The sequence below is a fragment of the Maniola hyperantus genome, chromosome 8, assembly GCF_902806685.2.
Source record: "Maniola hyperantus chromosome 8, iAphHyp1.2, whole genome shotgun sequence".
Classification (NCBI taxonomy): domain Eukaryota; kingdom Metazoa; phylum Arthropoda; class Insecta; order Lepidoptera; family Nymphalidae; genus Maniola; species Maniola hyperantus.
Window position 1 is genome coordinate 10,267,809 of NC_048543.1, and position 16,338 is coordinate 10,284,146.

At 38.8% G+C, this 16,338-nt stretch overlaps 1 protein-coding gene across 2 annotated transcripts; it reads right to left on the bottom strand.

Annotated features, from left to right (window-relative positions):
• Nucleotides 1–15: 15 nt before the first annotated feature.
• Nucleotides 16–14,889, bottom strand: LOC117984224 (polycomb protein Sfmbt-like). Of its 2 annotated transcripts, XR_011237014.1 has the most exons (11): nt 14,569–14,889; nt 13,681–13,904; nt 12,858–13,082; nt 11,556–11,728; nt 10,867–11,005; nt 9,566–10,041; nt 8,975–9,176; nt 8,495–8,672; nt 7,764–8,026; nt 2,812–7,280; nt 16–2,653 (listed from the first exon to the last, which is right to left on the bottom strand). XR_011237014.1 is itself a non-coding variant. In XM_034970848.2 (10 exons), exons 1-10 carry the CDS (start codon nt 14,681–14,683, stop codon nt 6,900–6,902), a joined length of 2,376 nt encoding a protein of 791 aa, XP_034826739.1. In that variant the 5' UTR covers nt 14,684–14,889; the 3' UTR covers nt 16–6,899. The 2 variants fall into 2 exon arrangements, 1 of the variants encoding a protein (XP_034826739.1); XM_034970848.2 differs by having other exon boundaries at nt 16–7,280.
• Between the last annotated feature and the right edge of the window lie 1,449 nt (nt 14,890–16,338).

Sequence of the window (16,338 nt, forward strand, 5' to 3'; positions counted from 1 at the left end):
CAAATAAAACTCATGTTTTTATTTCAATTTAAATATTTATTACCAGGACATTCGATAAAACACTGTACTGGCTATATCTAAAGTAAGGTTTTTGTATAAGTCACTAAAAAGGCAATTTGATTATCACCTAATTCATATTCAACTAAGAGCCGGAAACTCAAGACAACATGCAAGATCAAATGAATTTATTTATCTTTTTTTAAATTCAGATACAAGTTAGCCCTTGACTGCAATCTCACCTGCCCCCCTAGCATGGGCAGGAGACAAAAATTTTATCCCCCAATTATATCCAATGACGAGGGATAAAATTTACTTGTCCACCTCTCAAAGCACGGCAACAGGGGAGAGGAGAAGTTTATCCCTAATTCGGGGACAATTTTATCCTCGACATTAGACGTGGGTTTAAGTTTATTCTCATAGAACTTAAAAAATCAAAACATGTCTCGCGGTACCTGTTGGGTTTGGGTTGTGTTTGTGTTGTTTGGGTTGTGTTTGGGTTATGTTTGGAATATGGTTGGGAACCCCAACATAACCCCAACCTAGGTCCCAAATACCAATTACCATTAACCCAATAAAGGTAAAGGAAAAGATCCAAAAACCGAAAAGTCTCCCGTTTTATTCACTGTGGATAATTATATCCACCCGTGAGCCCATGCTCGGAGTGGATAAAGCTGTCGGAGGGGATAAAGATTTTATCCTTTCCCCGGGGAGAAAATTATATCCCCGCCCATGCTAACCCTGCTGGTGGTAAGTGATGATGCAGTCTAAGATGGAAGCGGGCTAACCTGGAAGTGGTACGGAAGTTTTTATTAAACCCACACCCCTTTGATTTCTACACGGCATCGTACCGGAACGTTAAATCGCTTGGCGGCACGGTTTTGCCGGCAGGGTGTTAACAAGCCACGGCCGAAGCCTCCCACCAGACCAGACCAGAAATTTAGAAATTATAAAATTCCAAATCCCTGCCGGGAACCGAACCCGTGACCTCCCACCAATAAGACCACAGCGCTTACCACTGCGCCAGGGAGGTCGTCAAAATCATGTTTTATGCAGTGGTGGTGCTACTAGAATAATTAAACGAGAAAAAAAAGGAAAATTCTTGCTTTTCTAACTAGTTGTAAAACTTAGAAAAAAATTCCAATATTCTTTATTCTCTAGTAGTATGTTTGGGAAATGTCCCTATTATTATGAGTTTTCTAAGTTCCAATAACAAATAGCCATTAAGAAATTCCAGTTACATGTGGCAATTCCGGCCCTTAATAATTCTGTCATTGGTATAAAAATAAATAAAATAAAATAGTCGAAGTTCTAACTTAAGAATAGATGATAAATACAATAATAGTGAGAATTGATGTTTAACGCAGACATAAAGCTACAAACTTACTACTGAGTTGTGGAGTGTGCGACACGCCACAACACAGTCAAAAGTTTGAAACAATTCATATAAAATATGACTCCGGACATAATATTATTATGTTTCATCAATACACAGTACATAATGTGTGAACGCCTTTATGGTCCAATGTCCAAACGCACTTACACTGGGCTGCGCGTCGCTCAAGTGCGCTTTGCTCCATAGTAGTTACAAACGCATATTACAGCCAATGTGTGGATGCATTTATTAAAAACCCATTTGGTTCGTTACAACGAGCGCTGCTGGCCTTTGGGGTCCTTGGTGCGTATGACCGTAACGCATACACTCAACGTACGTGTATATGTACTATCACAGAAGTCAAACACTATTGAAATAATAATAATTGTATACGTGTGCGCGATTGCCGAAGAATGACAGCTACAATGTCACGATCGCAATCACCTCAGTAGGGCGATTGTCTAAAACCTGCATCAATCATTATTACAATCTCAATTGTTCTGATTGGGTGAATTTGTGCGATTCTTCTTGCAACAACTGCATCAATCATTATTACAATCTCAATTGTTCTGATTGGGTGAATTTGTGCGATTCTTCTTGCAACAATGCAACAAGAATCGCACAAATTCAGCCAATCAGAACAATTGAGATTGTAATAATGATTGATGCAGGTTTTAGACAATCGCCCTACTGATTGGTTTACGCTCGCTTACTATTGGCTACAATGCATTGTTGCAACAAGAATAGCACAAATTCAGCCAATCGTAACAATTAAGATTCTAATAATGATTGATGCAGTTTCCCGCAATCGAGCAGCGGGTTGTTGGTTGCGTACAAACGTGGTAGATAACGTCATACCCCAGTATAAAGAGAGACAGTAGTCTTTGATCTCGTGGTAAATAACGACGACGACTACTCTTCAACATAGGGCCAAACCTAAGTAGGGTAGTTCGGGTCTAGACTTTGTCTAGACGGCTTCATCGAACCTCTGTATGTATTATCATATTATCCTTACTCTGTGGTCATACTAACGCTGTGGTGTGGACACATGAGTGTAGTTACCGTAGCAAAGTATATGCATTGCGTTTATAAGCACCAAAGGAACCCTTATCTTCGTCACAGAATTCAATACACGACTACTTTTATTTACCATAAAAAGGGCGAATACAGAAAAGATTAATAGTTTTAAATGTGCAATCCGATTTTTATTATTTTTATTTTAAAATATGAATAAACGTGTGAAAACAATACAATACGCGGCCGGAAGTAATGTACATCGGCCTTTAGAATGATATTTCGGCTTTGTAGAGCGTTGTCTCTGTCACTCATACCTATATGATGTTTTGTCGGTCTCAACGACAGGGACAACGCTCTACAAATCAGCTATCTCCTACTAAAGGTCGATGTACATTACTTTCGGCCGCGTACTGTACTTGTACGCTTCGAATAACGAAATGGCATGGAAACGCGTGGTAAGCATAGTTTTTTATGGTAATTTAAAATTAGTGGTGCATAATGCTTCTCGACTATATTTCCTTCAATTAATAATATTTTATTGCTTTATTCACATGATTTTCTCAAGATTTTTGATTATTAACTACAATACATTAATAATTAAAAATTGCAAGTGATCAATATTACGATAATTATGAATAACGATTAAATTGATTTTTTAAAAAAATATCTTGATTTACAGAATGGGATTGTATTATTATTGTTTTTGAAGTTGCTTACGTTATCACCTAATAAATGTGTATAGAGTATACATTTTGAGAACTCACTCGCCATTTTGACTCGTCATCTGTCATGTCAAAAGTACATTTTAGTCCTTAACCTTAGTTTTGACATGACAGTTGATACTTCGACCAAAAATGGCGAGCGAGTTCTCAAAATGCATTATATCACCAATTTGACAGCTATAATGCGCGACAGGTCGGGATGGCAATCGGGGTAAGTTGTGGGGGGACACTCGCGCTATACCGCACTGGGTTAGCGCGGGGGCTGTGCGGGTGTGCAGGGCGTCCCCACCCCGATTGCCATCTCGATCAGTCGCGTACTATACAATGTGACGTTTGCTATTACATAGTTGCCTGAAATTCTCTCACTTTTGGCTAAAATGCAAACATGCAGAAAGTACACTATAAATTCAACGAATTACAAGAAAAGCGGAATCACAACTTCGTGCTAGTCCCGTAGATATCGGTGAAGGCATATATTACTTATTTATAATACAGTCGCTTAATAAAATATCGCAAAGCCTTTCTTATAAAAATTCCATGCCTGCAAACTAATGAAGTCATATTACTATACATATACAATAAAATTCAATCATTCAATTCAATTTTGAATTATTTTGATTTATTTCTTAACGAATTACCACCAAGTTTCCTTAAACTTGAGGGATGGGTGCCAAAATTTAATGAAACGATTTCAATGCGCTGTGATCTCACTTTACGTTGTCAAGATCTCACATACAAAAGATATCTTGACAAACAAAAAAGCGGCCATGGTGATAAGGACATAAAATGATCATTCGTCACGTTTTAAGAGCTTAATTAATGCATTTAGCTATCTCGCTCTAACAGTAAGAGTCACAATAGGGCTCCTTCTACAGGTAAATATTTGTAGTGAATGTGATCAGCTAAGTTTCCTTCTCTCTCGCACATATTCACATTCTAATATTTTCAATGATTGTGAAAGCATCAGTAGATTTTTAACAAATGTGGTTCGGCCAAGTCCTACACAATAAAATTACGTTCAGAGAAAAATGGGAAATCATTCTGTATTTTTTATCCCCATTTTTCTCTATCAAAATTTTATGATAATAAAAATATGTCTAAAATTAACATAATTTTATTGTTAGGACGTGGCGGAGCCACATTTGTTAAAAGTATACTTTCAAAATGTCAGAATGTATAAGAGAGCTTAGCTAATCACAGAGCCTTAAACCAATTTCGAAAGAAAGTTATTAATTATCTCGACTACGAATAATTTCTTAATCGTAGTATCTCGAATTAAAATTAGCATTCTTAAGATCTCGTGTTATTCGCCATTATTCGTTATTTGCGGTCGTCAAACCACATTTTTTGATTTTATAAACAACGCTCCTTTTATATACTCCGTTCAACTATTGTGGTAGTATTATTTTATTTATAAAACTGATATACATAATTGTAAGCAACTACTTTTTATAAATACGTTTATAACGAACATTATCACATTTCTAAAGAAACCAAGCTGACTTAAAACATACAATATCACAATGTTTCGCGTTCGCTTCAAAGTTCAAATTGACCGTATGTCTGATCACCGATGGAAGCTTCCATCGTATAGCACTGACTTTATTTTTCAATACAGTTGCTTGTAATGCCGGCTAATCTTACTGCTGTCAAAACTAAAATTTAGAATACTACGAATACCTACTACCGCACTTGTACTGTATAATGCGCGCAAAAAAAGTAGCCCAATCTGAACACGAAGCGTATGACTGCGCATTGTACAAAACAGATTGGATTGCTTACTTGTTTGGTTTGCGTGCACTATAATAATTGTTAGGCGGACATTTTACTCCAGAAATGGACAGTAGGAAAGAATACAGCGCAATTTTGTTTAGGTAAGTATAAGAAAATATTATATCACCTGTTGATTTATGGTATATAATACATTTATATTAAAAAAGTAAATAATAATCATCAAAGATTAAGATAATTTTCATGATGTGATAAGTGGTGATTGCCATAGAAAGATTAGCTATTCTAACAGGCCACTTTTGATACTTTTTTCAAATGTCAAAAATGGGGCTAAGTGCATTACATCTTCGAAAGTAGCTGTTACATCATAGCATTTCCGTAGACATTTTATGGTCACAAGAGTCTCTTTGAGCGGTAAAACATCTTAACTATTTTTGAAGTAAATATAGGAATACGAAATGGAAAAAATATACTAGGTTGATCAAAATTTTCAGGCCGCATAAAATCCAAAAAAAAATTTTTTTGCATGCTTATAATATACCCACTAGGCACACTATAGGTCAGCATAAAAAAATTATAAATTATACTATGATTCCCGGGACGTAGTCATTTGAATACGAACCGTCGAAGAGATAACATAAAAATGGCGAAGAATGACATTAGAGCAGTTATTATCTGTGTTTGGCTAGTTTTTTTTCATTATCATTACTTCTTGATCACCCTAGTATATATAAATGCAACAGCTACCTTATCATATTTCACATGAGGATTAATTGTGTACGTATCATCAATAATAAAATAAAAATAACTTACAATAGTAAGTAAATAGGTGGGAACATAAATAATACATGCCTGAGTTGCCTCTAGCAGTGGCGTGCAGGTCATAGAGGCATTAATGCACTGCTTACCCCAGTTGTAATAGCTCAATGCATATTTTTCATTATGACCTACCAGTAAACACTTTCCTACCTAACTAATGCCTACCCTGGCTTCAAACCCTATGCACGCCACTGGCCTCTAGTTAGAGCTAAAGGTCGTCACTGACTTAAACCGCACTGCTTGAGCATATCGATTATGGGAGATGAAAAAGCCATGCTTGCTTGTCGTAGGGGCGATGGCCGTTAGGGCCGAAAAGGCCTAAAATGAACGCCGCATGCAAGTAAGTGTCGGGTGGGGGCGCCTTTCAACAAGATGGACCTACGATTAGGTATACAGAGGGCGGGAAGAAAGGCTCAGCACTGGGTGTGGTAGCGCTCATTAAGGGAGGCTCTATACTCAGAAGACAAATGATAACAATTAACTTGATTAGCTGACACTTACACTTGACTTAAGGCTCAAAGAACATTATTATAGCAAGATTCCAAAATCAGCCAATCTCGATGGTCGATGCGACAATTGCAGTTTCGGTTCTATAACTTGTGCTAGTAAAGAAACGAATCGAACACACTATAACATAAAGGTATAATGTGTAAGTGCGAGAGAATGATAAGCGCCGCCATTTTGGTTTATTTAATAGTAAGAGTTATGCCAGTTTTCCAGGTCGTTACGTTCATGTGCTGAAGCAGTGCGATATATCTATAAGTCAGTGACTTATATATTACATAATAATCACTTCGATAGTGAAATATGTGAATTAAGAAGTGATCTGTTCATATTCCATTAATCTTTTTGACCCTATCTTTAATAGAAGGTCCTGTCAATGTATCTGCAAATTCATTCTGAGAAAATTGTAAATCGATCAAAGATAAAATTGTTTTAAATTGTATTTAACTTAGTTAAGTTAGAGCAAGCTAATGCTTTTATTTATTTTGAATAAAATGTTTCTCTATGAATATACCTCCAACCGTATCTTTTTCCAGAAAGACAGGTTTAAGACAAGATACTATCGCTTATATTCACATTTAAATATTCATAATAAAATATCAAATTCTAAAAATTCCAATCACTACCACAATGAAGCAATATTGACAATATTTTGTAAGTATTTAGCACACGATTAATAACTATATCTATCATCTACAACGTCTTTTGATATAGGAATATTCGTACTGGAAACACTACTTGAAGCTGCTGAGCAATCTGCACTGGGGTTGTTTGATTTTGCACTTTAACTGCTGTATTAAGTCGAATATTTTTAACGATGGTCCTACTTTCATTTCTAATAGTTCGATGATTTCGTCTTTAGATAGCTGGAGCATCATTGGCCCAGTTATTTGGCTGAAGTTGATGCAATACGGTTGGCAGTCGTTCACTGTAAGAAATTTCGCGACGTCGGAGGTGGTCCAATTTTCAGGATCTACAGAGTTTAGTACATCTAAGGGCACAGTTGTGTTGACTAGTCTGGGTATCACCTTGTCGTCTTCGCTTATTACGGGTATTTCCGGAGACGGTGGATTAATGTTTTGGCTTGAATCCTGCAACGCATCCGTGGGCGTACTCTGCAGGAAGAAAAACATTTATAGCATAGACAAGTCTTAATTTTAAATTGCGAACATGCAGTGCAATCATTCACAAGTTTTGATAATAACTGAAGTTTGTAGCCATATCCAATTTCATATGCCCATTCATGACCATAGTTTAAAATGCTGGAGATTTAGATAGTCATGTCTTTGTTGTGACTTGTGAACAATGAAGGCAATTAATATTTGCGTCGTGGCGCCGTATAGATATCCGATATCTATCGGCGATAGAAATCTTACCACTTGGTCCACAACATCCTGACTGACGTTCCTCGGGAGGTTCCGGCCTGGATGAGGTTCTGTATCCCCTTCCATCTACACGTCGACTTCCATCTTCACGGTAGGAGTTTGTTCCTCCACGCGGGTTGCATGTCTGCAGAGACTTCACACATTCTTCGAGGGAAACGGCTGTTGATCCCTGGTTTAAGACTCTGAAATATGTGCTAAAGATAGATATCTTACCACTCGGTCCACAACATCCTGACTGACGTCTGTAAGCCGTTCCTCGGGAGGTTCCGGACTGGGCTGAGGCTCTGTATCCATTTCCATCTTCACGTCTACTTCCATCTTCACGGAAGGAGTTTGTTCCTCAGCGCGGGGTTCTATGTCCGCAGAGACTTCGGACACGCTCGTCGGTGGAGATAGGCTTTTAGTATCACCCATTTCTGAGTTTTGGGAACTTTCCTCTGTAGTGTTTGGAGGTGGGGGGGCAGTCACTTTAGGTGCTGGAAGAGAAGATGATGTGATTTTTCTTTTTCTTTACGTCTGAAGATTCTTGATTGCGATATTACCTGATGGTATGTGACAATGCAAACTAAGATAGAAGTGGGCTAACTATACCTATAGTTAGCTACCTAACTATAGTGGTATAGCAATTTAAGTACATGGCCAATGCGTTGGACTACGGCCAAAACCTTTTAATCATTCTGAGAAGAAACCCGCGGGGTGATTACGTAAAACGTTGCAGTAGCGACAGCAGCGCGACAGCAGTAGCAATGCGATAGTTTATTTGCTGTCTCTTCTTCTTCTTATTTTTCTTTGCGGTTATTGCTGTCTCTCTCTAGCCGGACGTTTGACAGCAATGATCGCGAGATATACGCCTGTCGCGAGATGCGTAATCACCCCGCCGTTCTCAGTATTAGGCCGACAATGGGTTGTGGTGATGATGTTGTATATAGTATTACGAGGCTCACCCTGTCTCCGCTTGCGTCGGGTGGGGCGAGCGGGCAGACGGCGTGCGACCCGCGGTGGCGGCTGCAGCGGGCCCTCCAAACGATGCCCTACGGCTCGGCACCACCCGACCGGGTACACGTCCGTGCTGTGTGCCCATAGCCACTGGTCGTACTCTGAGCCCCAGCCGTCGAAGTGCACCTGCGAAATAAAATCGCAGTAATCATCCGTAAAATTTGCAGACGATCTGAAGCTGTATCCCCCCACCCTCCCAGCCACCCTCACAACGGCCCGCGCGTGGCGCGCAGTCTCAACCGCGATGCGTGCTCGAACTGACTCCTTGAAAAAATACCCCAGATGGGTTCGAAACTAGTGGGGCTAACGTCTAACTAAACACGTGAGTGTAGTCGGGTGTAAGATATGTATAACACTTTACTTTAGTTGCATGCCTGCTACGAAGCCGTGTAATATCACAAGGCCGCGTACCGCGATCAGTTACTCACCTTGAGCAGATCGGCGACAACTCGTGCGACAGTCGCGACGCACACGAGTCTCGGGTCCATCAGGTCCGCGCACTCTAGTCGCATGCCCGCCACGAAGCCGTGCGACACCACGTGGCCGCGCGCCGCGAACAGCGCTCTATTGGCGGCGAGACTGCCCGTCCTTGCTAGGTATTCTTCCCAACTGAACTCTTCTGCTGTAAACCTGCACACAAATAGTCATCCTTCCTAAAACATTTTTTATTCAACATAGGCTTGAGCTTAAAAACAATCATGCCTTATAATAAGCAATGATGAAAACACTTTTAACATGCGCACGTCACGACATGGTCACCTGATCGTGCTGTGTACACTACAGTACGTGACAGATCGAGATGGCAATCGGGGTGGAAACGCCCCGCACACTCACACAGACCCCACATAAACCCGGCGCGGGCAAGTGGACGGGTGACGTGCAGGTGTGCTGGGCGTCCTCCCGCCTCATACCCCGATTGCCATCTCGACCTGTTGCGAACTATAGTAATGCATGTAATAGTGGACGTCTATCGGTTGACGATGATGATGATGTATACAAACAAAAAAATCAATACATACCCAGCAGGCGGAACCATAGACATATTATTGGCCAGCGCGAAACCAACAGGGAATATACACGGCGACCGTTGGTGGTAACAAAACCAATCCGCCCCCGACGCGTCAGCAGGATAGCAATCTATCCTGATCATCATGTATCCTTCATTCAAAATCTGCATCACCGTTGCAGCACATACCGCTGACAAATTCAAAGGATCTATGGCTTCTAGCTTCATGCCTTCAGAGAAAATGGGAGGTTCGTTACTGGGGTACTTGTAAAACATTTCTGGGGTTGAATCGTTTGCCATAAGTCGTCCCGCTGCCACTCTTTGGCAGTAATTCTGAGGTGCGTCTAAAGGATGGCCCACTCTGAAGGCCCAGCCGACTGGATGAATGAGTGGGGAATCTTCATGGCACCAGAATCCGTTGTCTTCAGGTGAACTGTCGTAGTATTTTACGTGTAACCGCTTGCCTATTATTTCGCAGACGCTTGCCACCTGTAATAAATATAAAATATGTGAACCAACAACCTCTATGTAGTACAAGATAGGGCATTCCAAACAAAAGTTTTTCCATCTTCAACGCGTTTTTGGTTACAACGTCATGTCTACAAATTTTTTATTTTCATAGAACATGATTTTTGTCAGGTAGGTACTGAAGTAAATTTCAATGAGGGGAACAAATAACAGCCCAAACTCTCGTTTAAGCTGATCACACACAGCCGTAAAGAGCGAAACTCAAAACCGCAATGTGACGTCATATCGTCACAAGATCAGTGGCCCTACCGCGGTTGTTTGACAGCTAGTGATCAAAGATTCGCTCGGATAGAAAGATACTTTGCGGCGTCAAATAGTGCGTCGCGGATTTATGTGTCGCTAATCTCAAGCGCGGTTTTTAGTTTAGGAACTAATCACTGCAACCCGCTGAAGGAATTTATTATTTCCTTCAGAAATACGTCAGAATGCTTAGAATGAGTTAAGTACGAAATCCACCAAAGGAATATTTTACCTTTTCCATCAGCACTAAAATTTAATAAAATGGTGAAAATGAAGAAAGGAGTTTATTGAAATTCGTTTTCACCTTAAATTCAGACTAGAAAACGAATGTAAGTAGGTTTTTGATTTACCGCGCTGTTTTTGAAATTATAACTATTATAGCCACCTGTTTGGGGGTTGAGGGCAATTTTAAGTAAATTTTTAATGTTGGAACAAGTAAAGATTTATTTCTTTATTTTATTATTTGCATTCTAAAAATAGTTTATATCTAGAACTATACAACTTAGAAATATTATGTCAGAAGTGTCTGTATGGTTGATGTCTTACCTTGACTTGAGAGATTCTGTTCTTATCAACAACCTCCATTACGGAACCAACACAAAACCTCGATACAATACTATCATTCAACTTTGCATAAAAATTTGCAGGCAATGTTCGCGCACCAGTCAGCTGTTTTACAAGAAACCTAAAAAAAAAAATTTCAATTTTCAAAATTAGAAATTCAATTTATAAGAAATAAAAAAATCATCCAAAAAATTCATTATTTTTTGAGGGGGCATATCCTGAATATTTAAAACCTTCTATCAAGTACATATTGCGGCTAACTCACACATATCTATAATAAACTAAACAACATGTCTAGGTGTATTGTTAATAATACCCTCTACAGAAAAGGATAGCATTCGATTTAGACCTGTCAATTTAGTTTAAATTAAAGAAATAAGTACAAGAGAATGTTACATTTTGTATCTTCTAAACCAAAACAAATATAATTTTCATTTTTGCCTTTTTGTTTGTCCAGGCAAATCTTTGAAACAGCTAATCTAACTTAAATGGGACTTTTGCAGCCTGCAAGCAGGTATAAAACTATTCAAGAACTGATCTATGCCACTTTTTATCCCAGACAAAAAATAATCTTATAGGATTTTTAAAACCTATATGTATAACCTAGATGAAGCCGCGGGAAAAAGAAAGTGAATAAATATAAAAACATCAGCACCCTGTGCTCTGCTTACTTTTTCCAGTCTGTATATTTATCCTCTATGCTTCTCGGCGGAATGAGAGGTTTGCCGCGGGTCGCGCACCACCCCACCGGATGTACCTCCGAACAGCAGAGATTGACCCAAAAATCCTTAGAGTCATCGCTTCCAAAACCTTCATAGCGCAGCAGACCCATGTAACCTTTTACCTTAAACATCCATACTAGTATTAACAATCCGAAGTTTGCCTGTTTGTTTGTTACTTGCCTACTCCTCAAACACTAATTGATTTCAATGTATTCTGGCACTGAGATAACTTGCATCTTGGACACATTTAATCTGGTATAAAAAAGTAATTAAGTTGTTGGTTCGTTCTTCAATCTTCGTAACGCGCGGAGCAACGGATCGACGTGATGTTTTATAGGCTACTTTTTTAAAGCATACTAGCTGATGCCCGCGACTTCATCTGCGTGGATTTAGGTTTCTGAAAATCCCGTGGGAACTCTTTAATTTTCCGGGATAAAAAGTAGCCTATGTCCTTCCTCGAGATATAAGCTAACCGGGCTAACCCTGTACCAAATTTCATCAAAATCGGTTGATCGGTTGGGCCGTGAAATGCTAGCAGACAGACAGACAGACAGTCAGACTATAATACTATAAAATAATAAAACTATAATTTGAAGTAGTCAGGTTGGAATTGCAAGAATCGCTACTGTATTAACAAATATTATAAATGCGAAAGTGTGTTTGTTTATTGGTTTGTCCTTTAATCATATCACAACGAAGCAACGTGTGGACGTGATTTTTTGCATGGGTATAGTTAAAGACCTGCGAAGTGACATAGGCTACTTTTTATCCCAGAAAATCAAAGTTCCCACAGGATTTTTAAAAACCACGCGGACGAAGTCACGGGCATCAGCTACTACCTTATACATTATACAAACTGTACATTTGCATTTAGTTTAGTCATCACTGTGACATTCCAAGATTACATACTTTAAAAAGGTACAAGTCTATATCCGAATGCAGGCGACATGTCTAGGCGTGAAACTACTGGTTTTTAAAAATCGTGGCGGGTGAATTCAAAAGTATCAACACTGGTTTGCAACAAAGTATGTAAGGTTGAACCGGCTCCTTTAAAAATGAATGGGCTCTATGAGTGTTTGGTTTATTACCCCTATTGTTTACGTGGCATGTCGAATGTAATCCTATTGTTATTGGTAATGACAGTCTCAAGTGGAAACACGCCAGTTAATATTGAATGCACTATACGAAGGTACGTCGCCTGCTGCTGCTGCCTGCAATAGGCTACTTGTACTTTTAGTTTTAAACACTAACCTTCAAAACAGTAGCCACCCAGAAGTAGTCGCTGAGTTTCTCTGAATTCTCACAATCAGTGTTCTTAACTTCAACTTTCATGCCCTCAAAAGTGTTGTCCCACATATCATGCAAGGGTGCATGCTTGAACAGGCTAACTGGCGCCGCAAGAAAGTCACAGCCAAACAGCTCGTCTTTCCACTCATAGCTGTTTGCAACTTGAGCACATTGTTTTATAGGTCCTGCCTGGATGGAGAAAACATAATGATTTTAAGCACAATGTCCATTGTAACCACAAATAAAGTTTACTCACCTTTGTGAATTGCAAGAAATTTACCAGTACTAGCCATATTTTAATGCAAAAGTGTTTTGTTCGAGAGTTTATTGGTAATAATATTTCAACAGAGCAACGGATCAACACAATTTTTGCATGGGTATAGTTAAAGACCTGGAGAGTAACTTTTTACTCTGGAAATTGAAAGAGTTCCCATGGGATTTTTAAATACCTAACCCCAACATAAATTGACCCAGAGGAAGTTGTGGTCACCAGCTAATATTATGATAAACTAGAGGATTACGCACAACAGATGGAAACGTGTGCGGAAACCAGCCCAGAGTGAAGAAGTGAAACTAGAGGATTCCCGCGACTTCACCTGCGTGGATTTAGATTTTTGAAATCCCGTGGGAACTCTTTGATTTTCCAGGATAAAAAGTAGCCTATAGCCTTCTCCGAGATATAAGCTAACTCTGTACTAAATTTCATCAAAATAGGTGAAACTGTTGGGCCGTGAAAAGCTAGCAGACAGACACACTTTTGCATTTTTAATATTAAAGTATGGATTACCTGCAACTCATTAAAAGTAGCCTGCCAGTGTTGTAGCTGAGGCAGCGGCTCTAAAGGGATCATCCCTGCCATGTGCTCTGCCCCTTCCATCAGCTTAAACCTCCAGTTGCAATAACGTCTCTTTGTGCTACTCCTACTGTTGTGGCATCTCAGTGAACAAAATTTGTTATTGCGTGGATAGAAATGACCACGCCTGCCAACTCTCCCACAAAATTCACATAGTGCTGTAAAAATATAAAACAAATTAAACCTAGACTCTGCATTCTAAACCAGTGGTCTCGTATATAATAAATCAATTCGATTTTGACCAATACAAATCTTTTATTAATGACTAGCTTATGCTCACGACTTTGTCTGCGTGGACTACACAAATTACAAACCCCTATTTGACCCCCTTAGGGGTTGCATTTTCAAAAATCCTTTCTTAGCAGATGTCTACATTATAATAGCTGTCTGCATACCAAATTTCAGCCTGATCCGTTCAGAAGTTTGTGCGTTGATAGATCAGTCACCATTACCAACATTTTGTCTAGTTACGGCAGCCCATCTTCTTATCTGCATAGCACATTTCAATCGATTGTGCTGATTAAGCACCATTGTAAATTGTAAGTCGGTAAGTGGATAGATAACCAACTTAGGGGGTCCTACTTTGATCTTTACGTTTCCGCAGTGCCTTGGAGAACATGCTAAGCTGTAAGTGCGTTGGAGAGCATGCGATTCCGATCATTATCACTAACATCTAATAATCAACGAAGCAATCGAATTCATAGTGTAGGAAGTTAGAACTGTTTTGTAAAACAAAGCACATACATTTTAGCTCTGAAGGAGACTCCTTCGGACCCATTAGATATTAGACTTAGCTTAATCAATTAATTAAATATCACTTACCAAAACTATCTTTTTCCAATGGAATTATAGACAAATCATCGACAATATTTGTTTCGTCAGATATATCAGGTATAATCCGGGACGACGATTTACTACCGGTATTGTAAAAAGCCATATTTAGAAGCCACCAAGTAAATACCGACCACAGTGGTAGTAAACACTACAATATTCATGACTTCACAGTTGAAATATTGATTGAAAAAGTTAGTCAAGAGTTTTATACGCACTTCTTATTTAACTATCCAAACGACTTATTATTTCTAGGATTATTTAGTAAATTAAACATTTAAAATATTATGCATTCCGGAATCAATCAAAAGTTTGCTGCAGACATATATAATGTACTCTGTGAAACGTAGTGATTATAAACTCTTTGCTCTGTGGTTTGCTCACAGAGGGTTTGCTGCGTTGATAGAGTAATAAAGGTAGATACAGGAACGTTTGCTTTCTCATTCACACTAAAAAGAGAACACAGATAAAGTTACTAATGTGATAAACAGAGACGCAGCTAACCTATTTTTTGTCCCTTATCGTAACTGGTTTTTTTCAAGAATACATACAACTTACATACGAGGCATGCAACTTTAGTTGCGAAACAAACTGAGAATTCGTGGCGTAATTGTATTTCTCGGAGTTATTTACTTGTTTTCACATAAAAAACGTTTAATACAAATATTGTTGATCGGTTAATACAAATATTGACTACTAAACAAGGGTAATAATATTGTCGTGTTATTCATCGTTACGTCGTGCTATCGCTATCTCATACGCGGTTACACAGTACTTAAATCTACCTATTATTCTATCTACGGTTTGCTGGTGGTTTGCTGTAGCGGTGGGCGTTGCGACGACGAACCGTTTCGTTTCGAAAGACTGTTTTATGTTCTGCGACGATGAAACCGTTTCTAGGGTTCAAACAGTCTTCGTTCCACGAACCAGTCTCCGAATTACCTACTCGATGCGATTTTTTATTTTACAGCTAATTAAATACGGTCGAGAACGCATTAATTCAACTATCAAACTCGTCGCGTCGTCGCGCGTTGCGTTGTCCAAACAGTCCTTACAATAATAATTGAACCTTTTGCCAATGAAATACAGTCTATAAATTTTTATTACCAGTTGTCAATACTGCCGTTCGTGATGCAATGATCAAACCTATGTAAGCTTATAGCTGTTGACATAAAGTGTAAAATCGCAGTGAATAATGAACGGGGATCATAGGTAACTAAATACATTTCCTTATGATCCCGGTGAGCGAGAGTAAATAAATAAATCAACATTTAAACAAGATTTTATTTTTACTAATTCTTATTTCAGCCAAAATTTGCCGTTTAGATAACGCTTTATAATGATAGCTAATTTCATAATGGTTACCTATGCTGCCATCTGAATTTTTTTCAAGACCTATTTAATTTATTCGAGTTGAGACCCCATGTTTGTAATTTTGCAAGAAACTGCAACTAACTAATTCACTCGACGAAAATATAATTATATTTCATAATCGACATGTTTCGTCTTTTAGAAAACGGTCGTCAAAAGCAACTGATTCGAAGATAGCTCTTCTAACCAGTTGCGACGACGACCGTTTTCTGCAACTGTTTACGTCGTCGGAAAAATGGTTGCGTTCCGTCCGTCAAAAATTCGACAACGACCCATCACTAGTTTGCTGTTTGAAGAAAAAAACGCCAAAGAGTATAAAATCACTATGTTTAACGGTGGTTTAAATTCTCTAAGGAACATGTCATAAACATGTAGATACTCATTCAAGTG

Excerpts from the sequence above, each read along its gene's own strand:
- LOC117984224 (XM_034970848.2), bottom strand. The coding sequence starts at position 14,683 with ATGGCTTTTTACAATACCGGTAGTAAATCGTCGTCCCGGATTATACCT. Across the intron at positions 13,905-14,568 it reads ATTGGAAAAAGATAGTTTTG|CACTATGTGAATTTTGTGGG; the intron begins GTAAGTGATATT and ends ATATTTTTACAG. Across the intron at positions 13,083-13,680 it reads CTACTTTTAATGAGTTGCAG|GCAGGACCTATAAAACAATG; the intron begins GTAATCCATACT and ends TTCTCCATCCAG.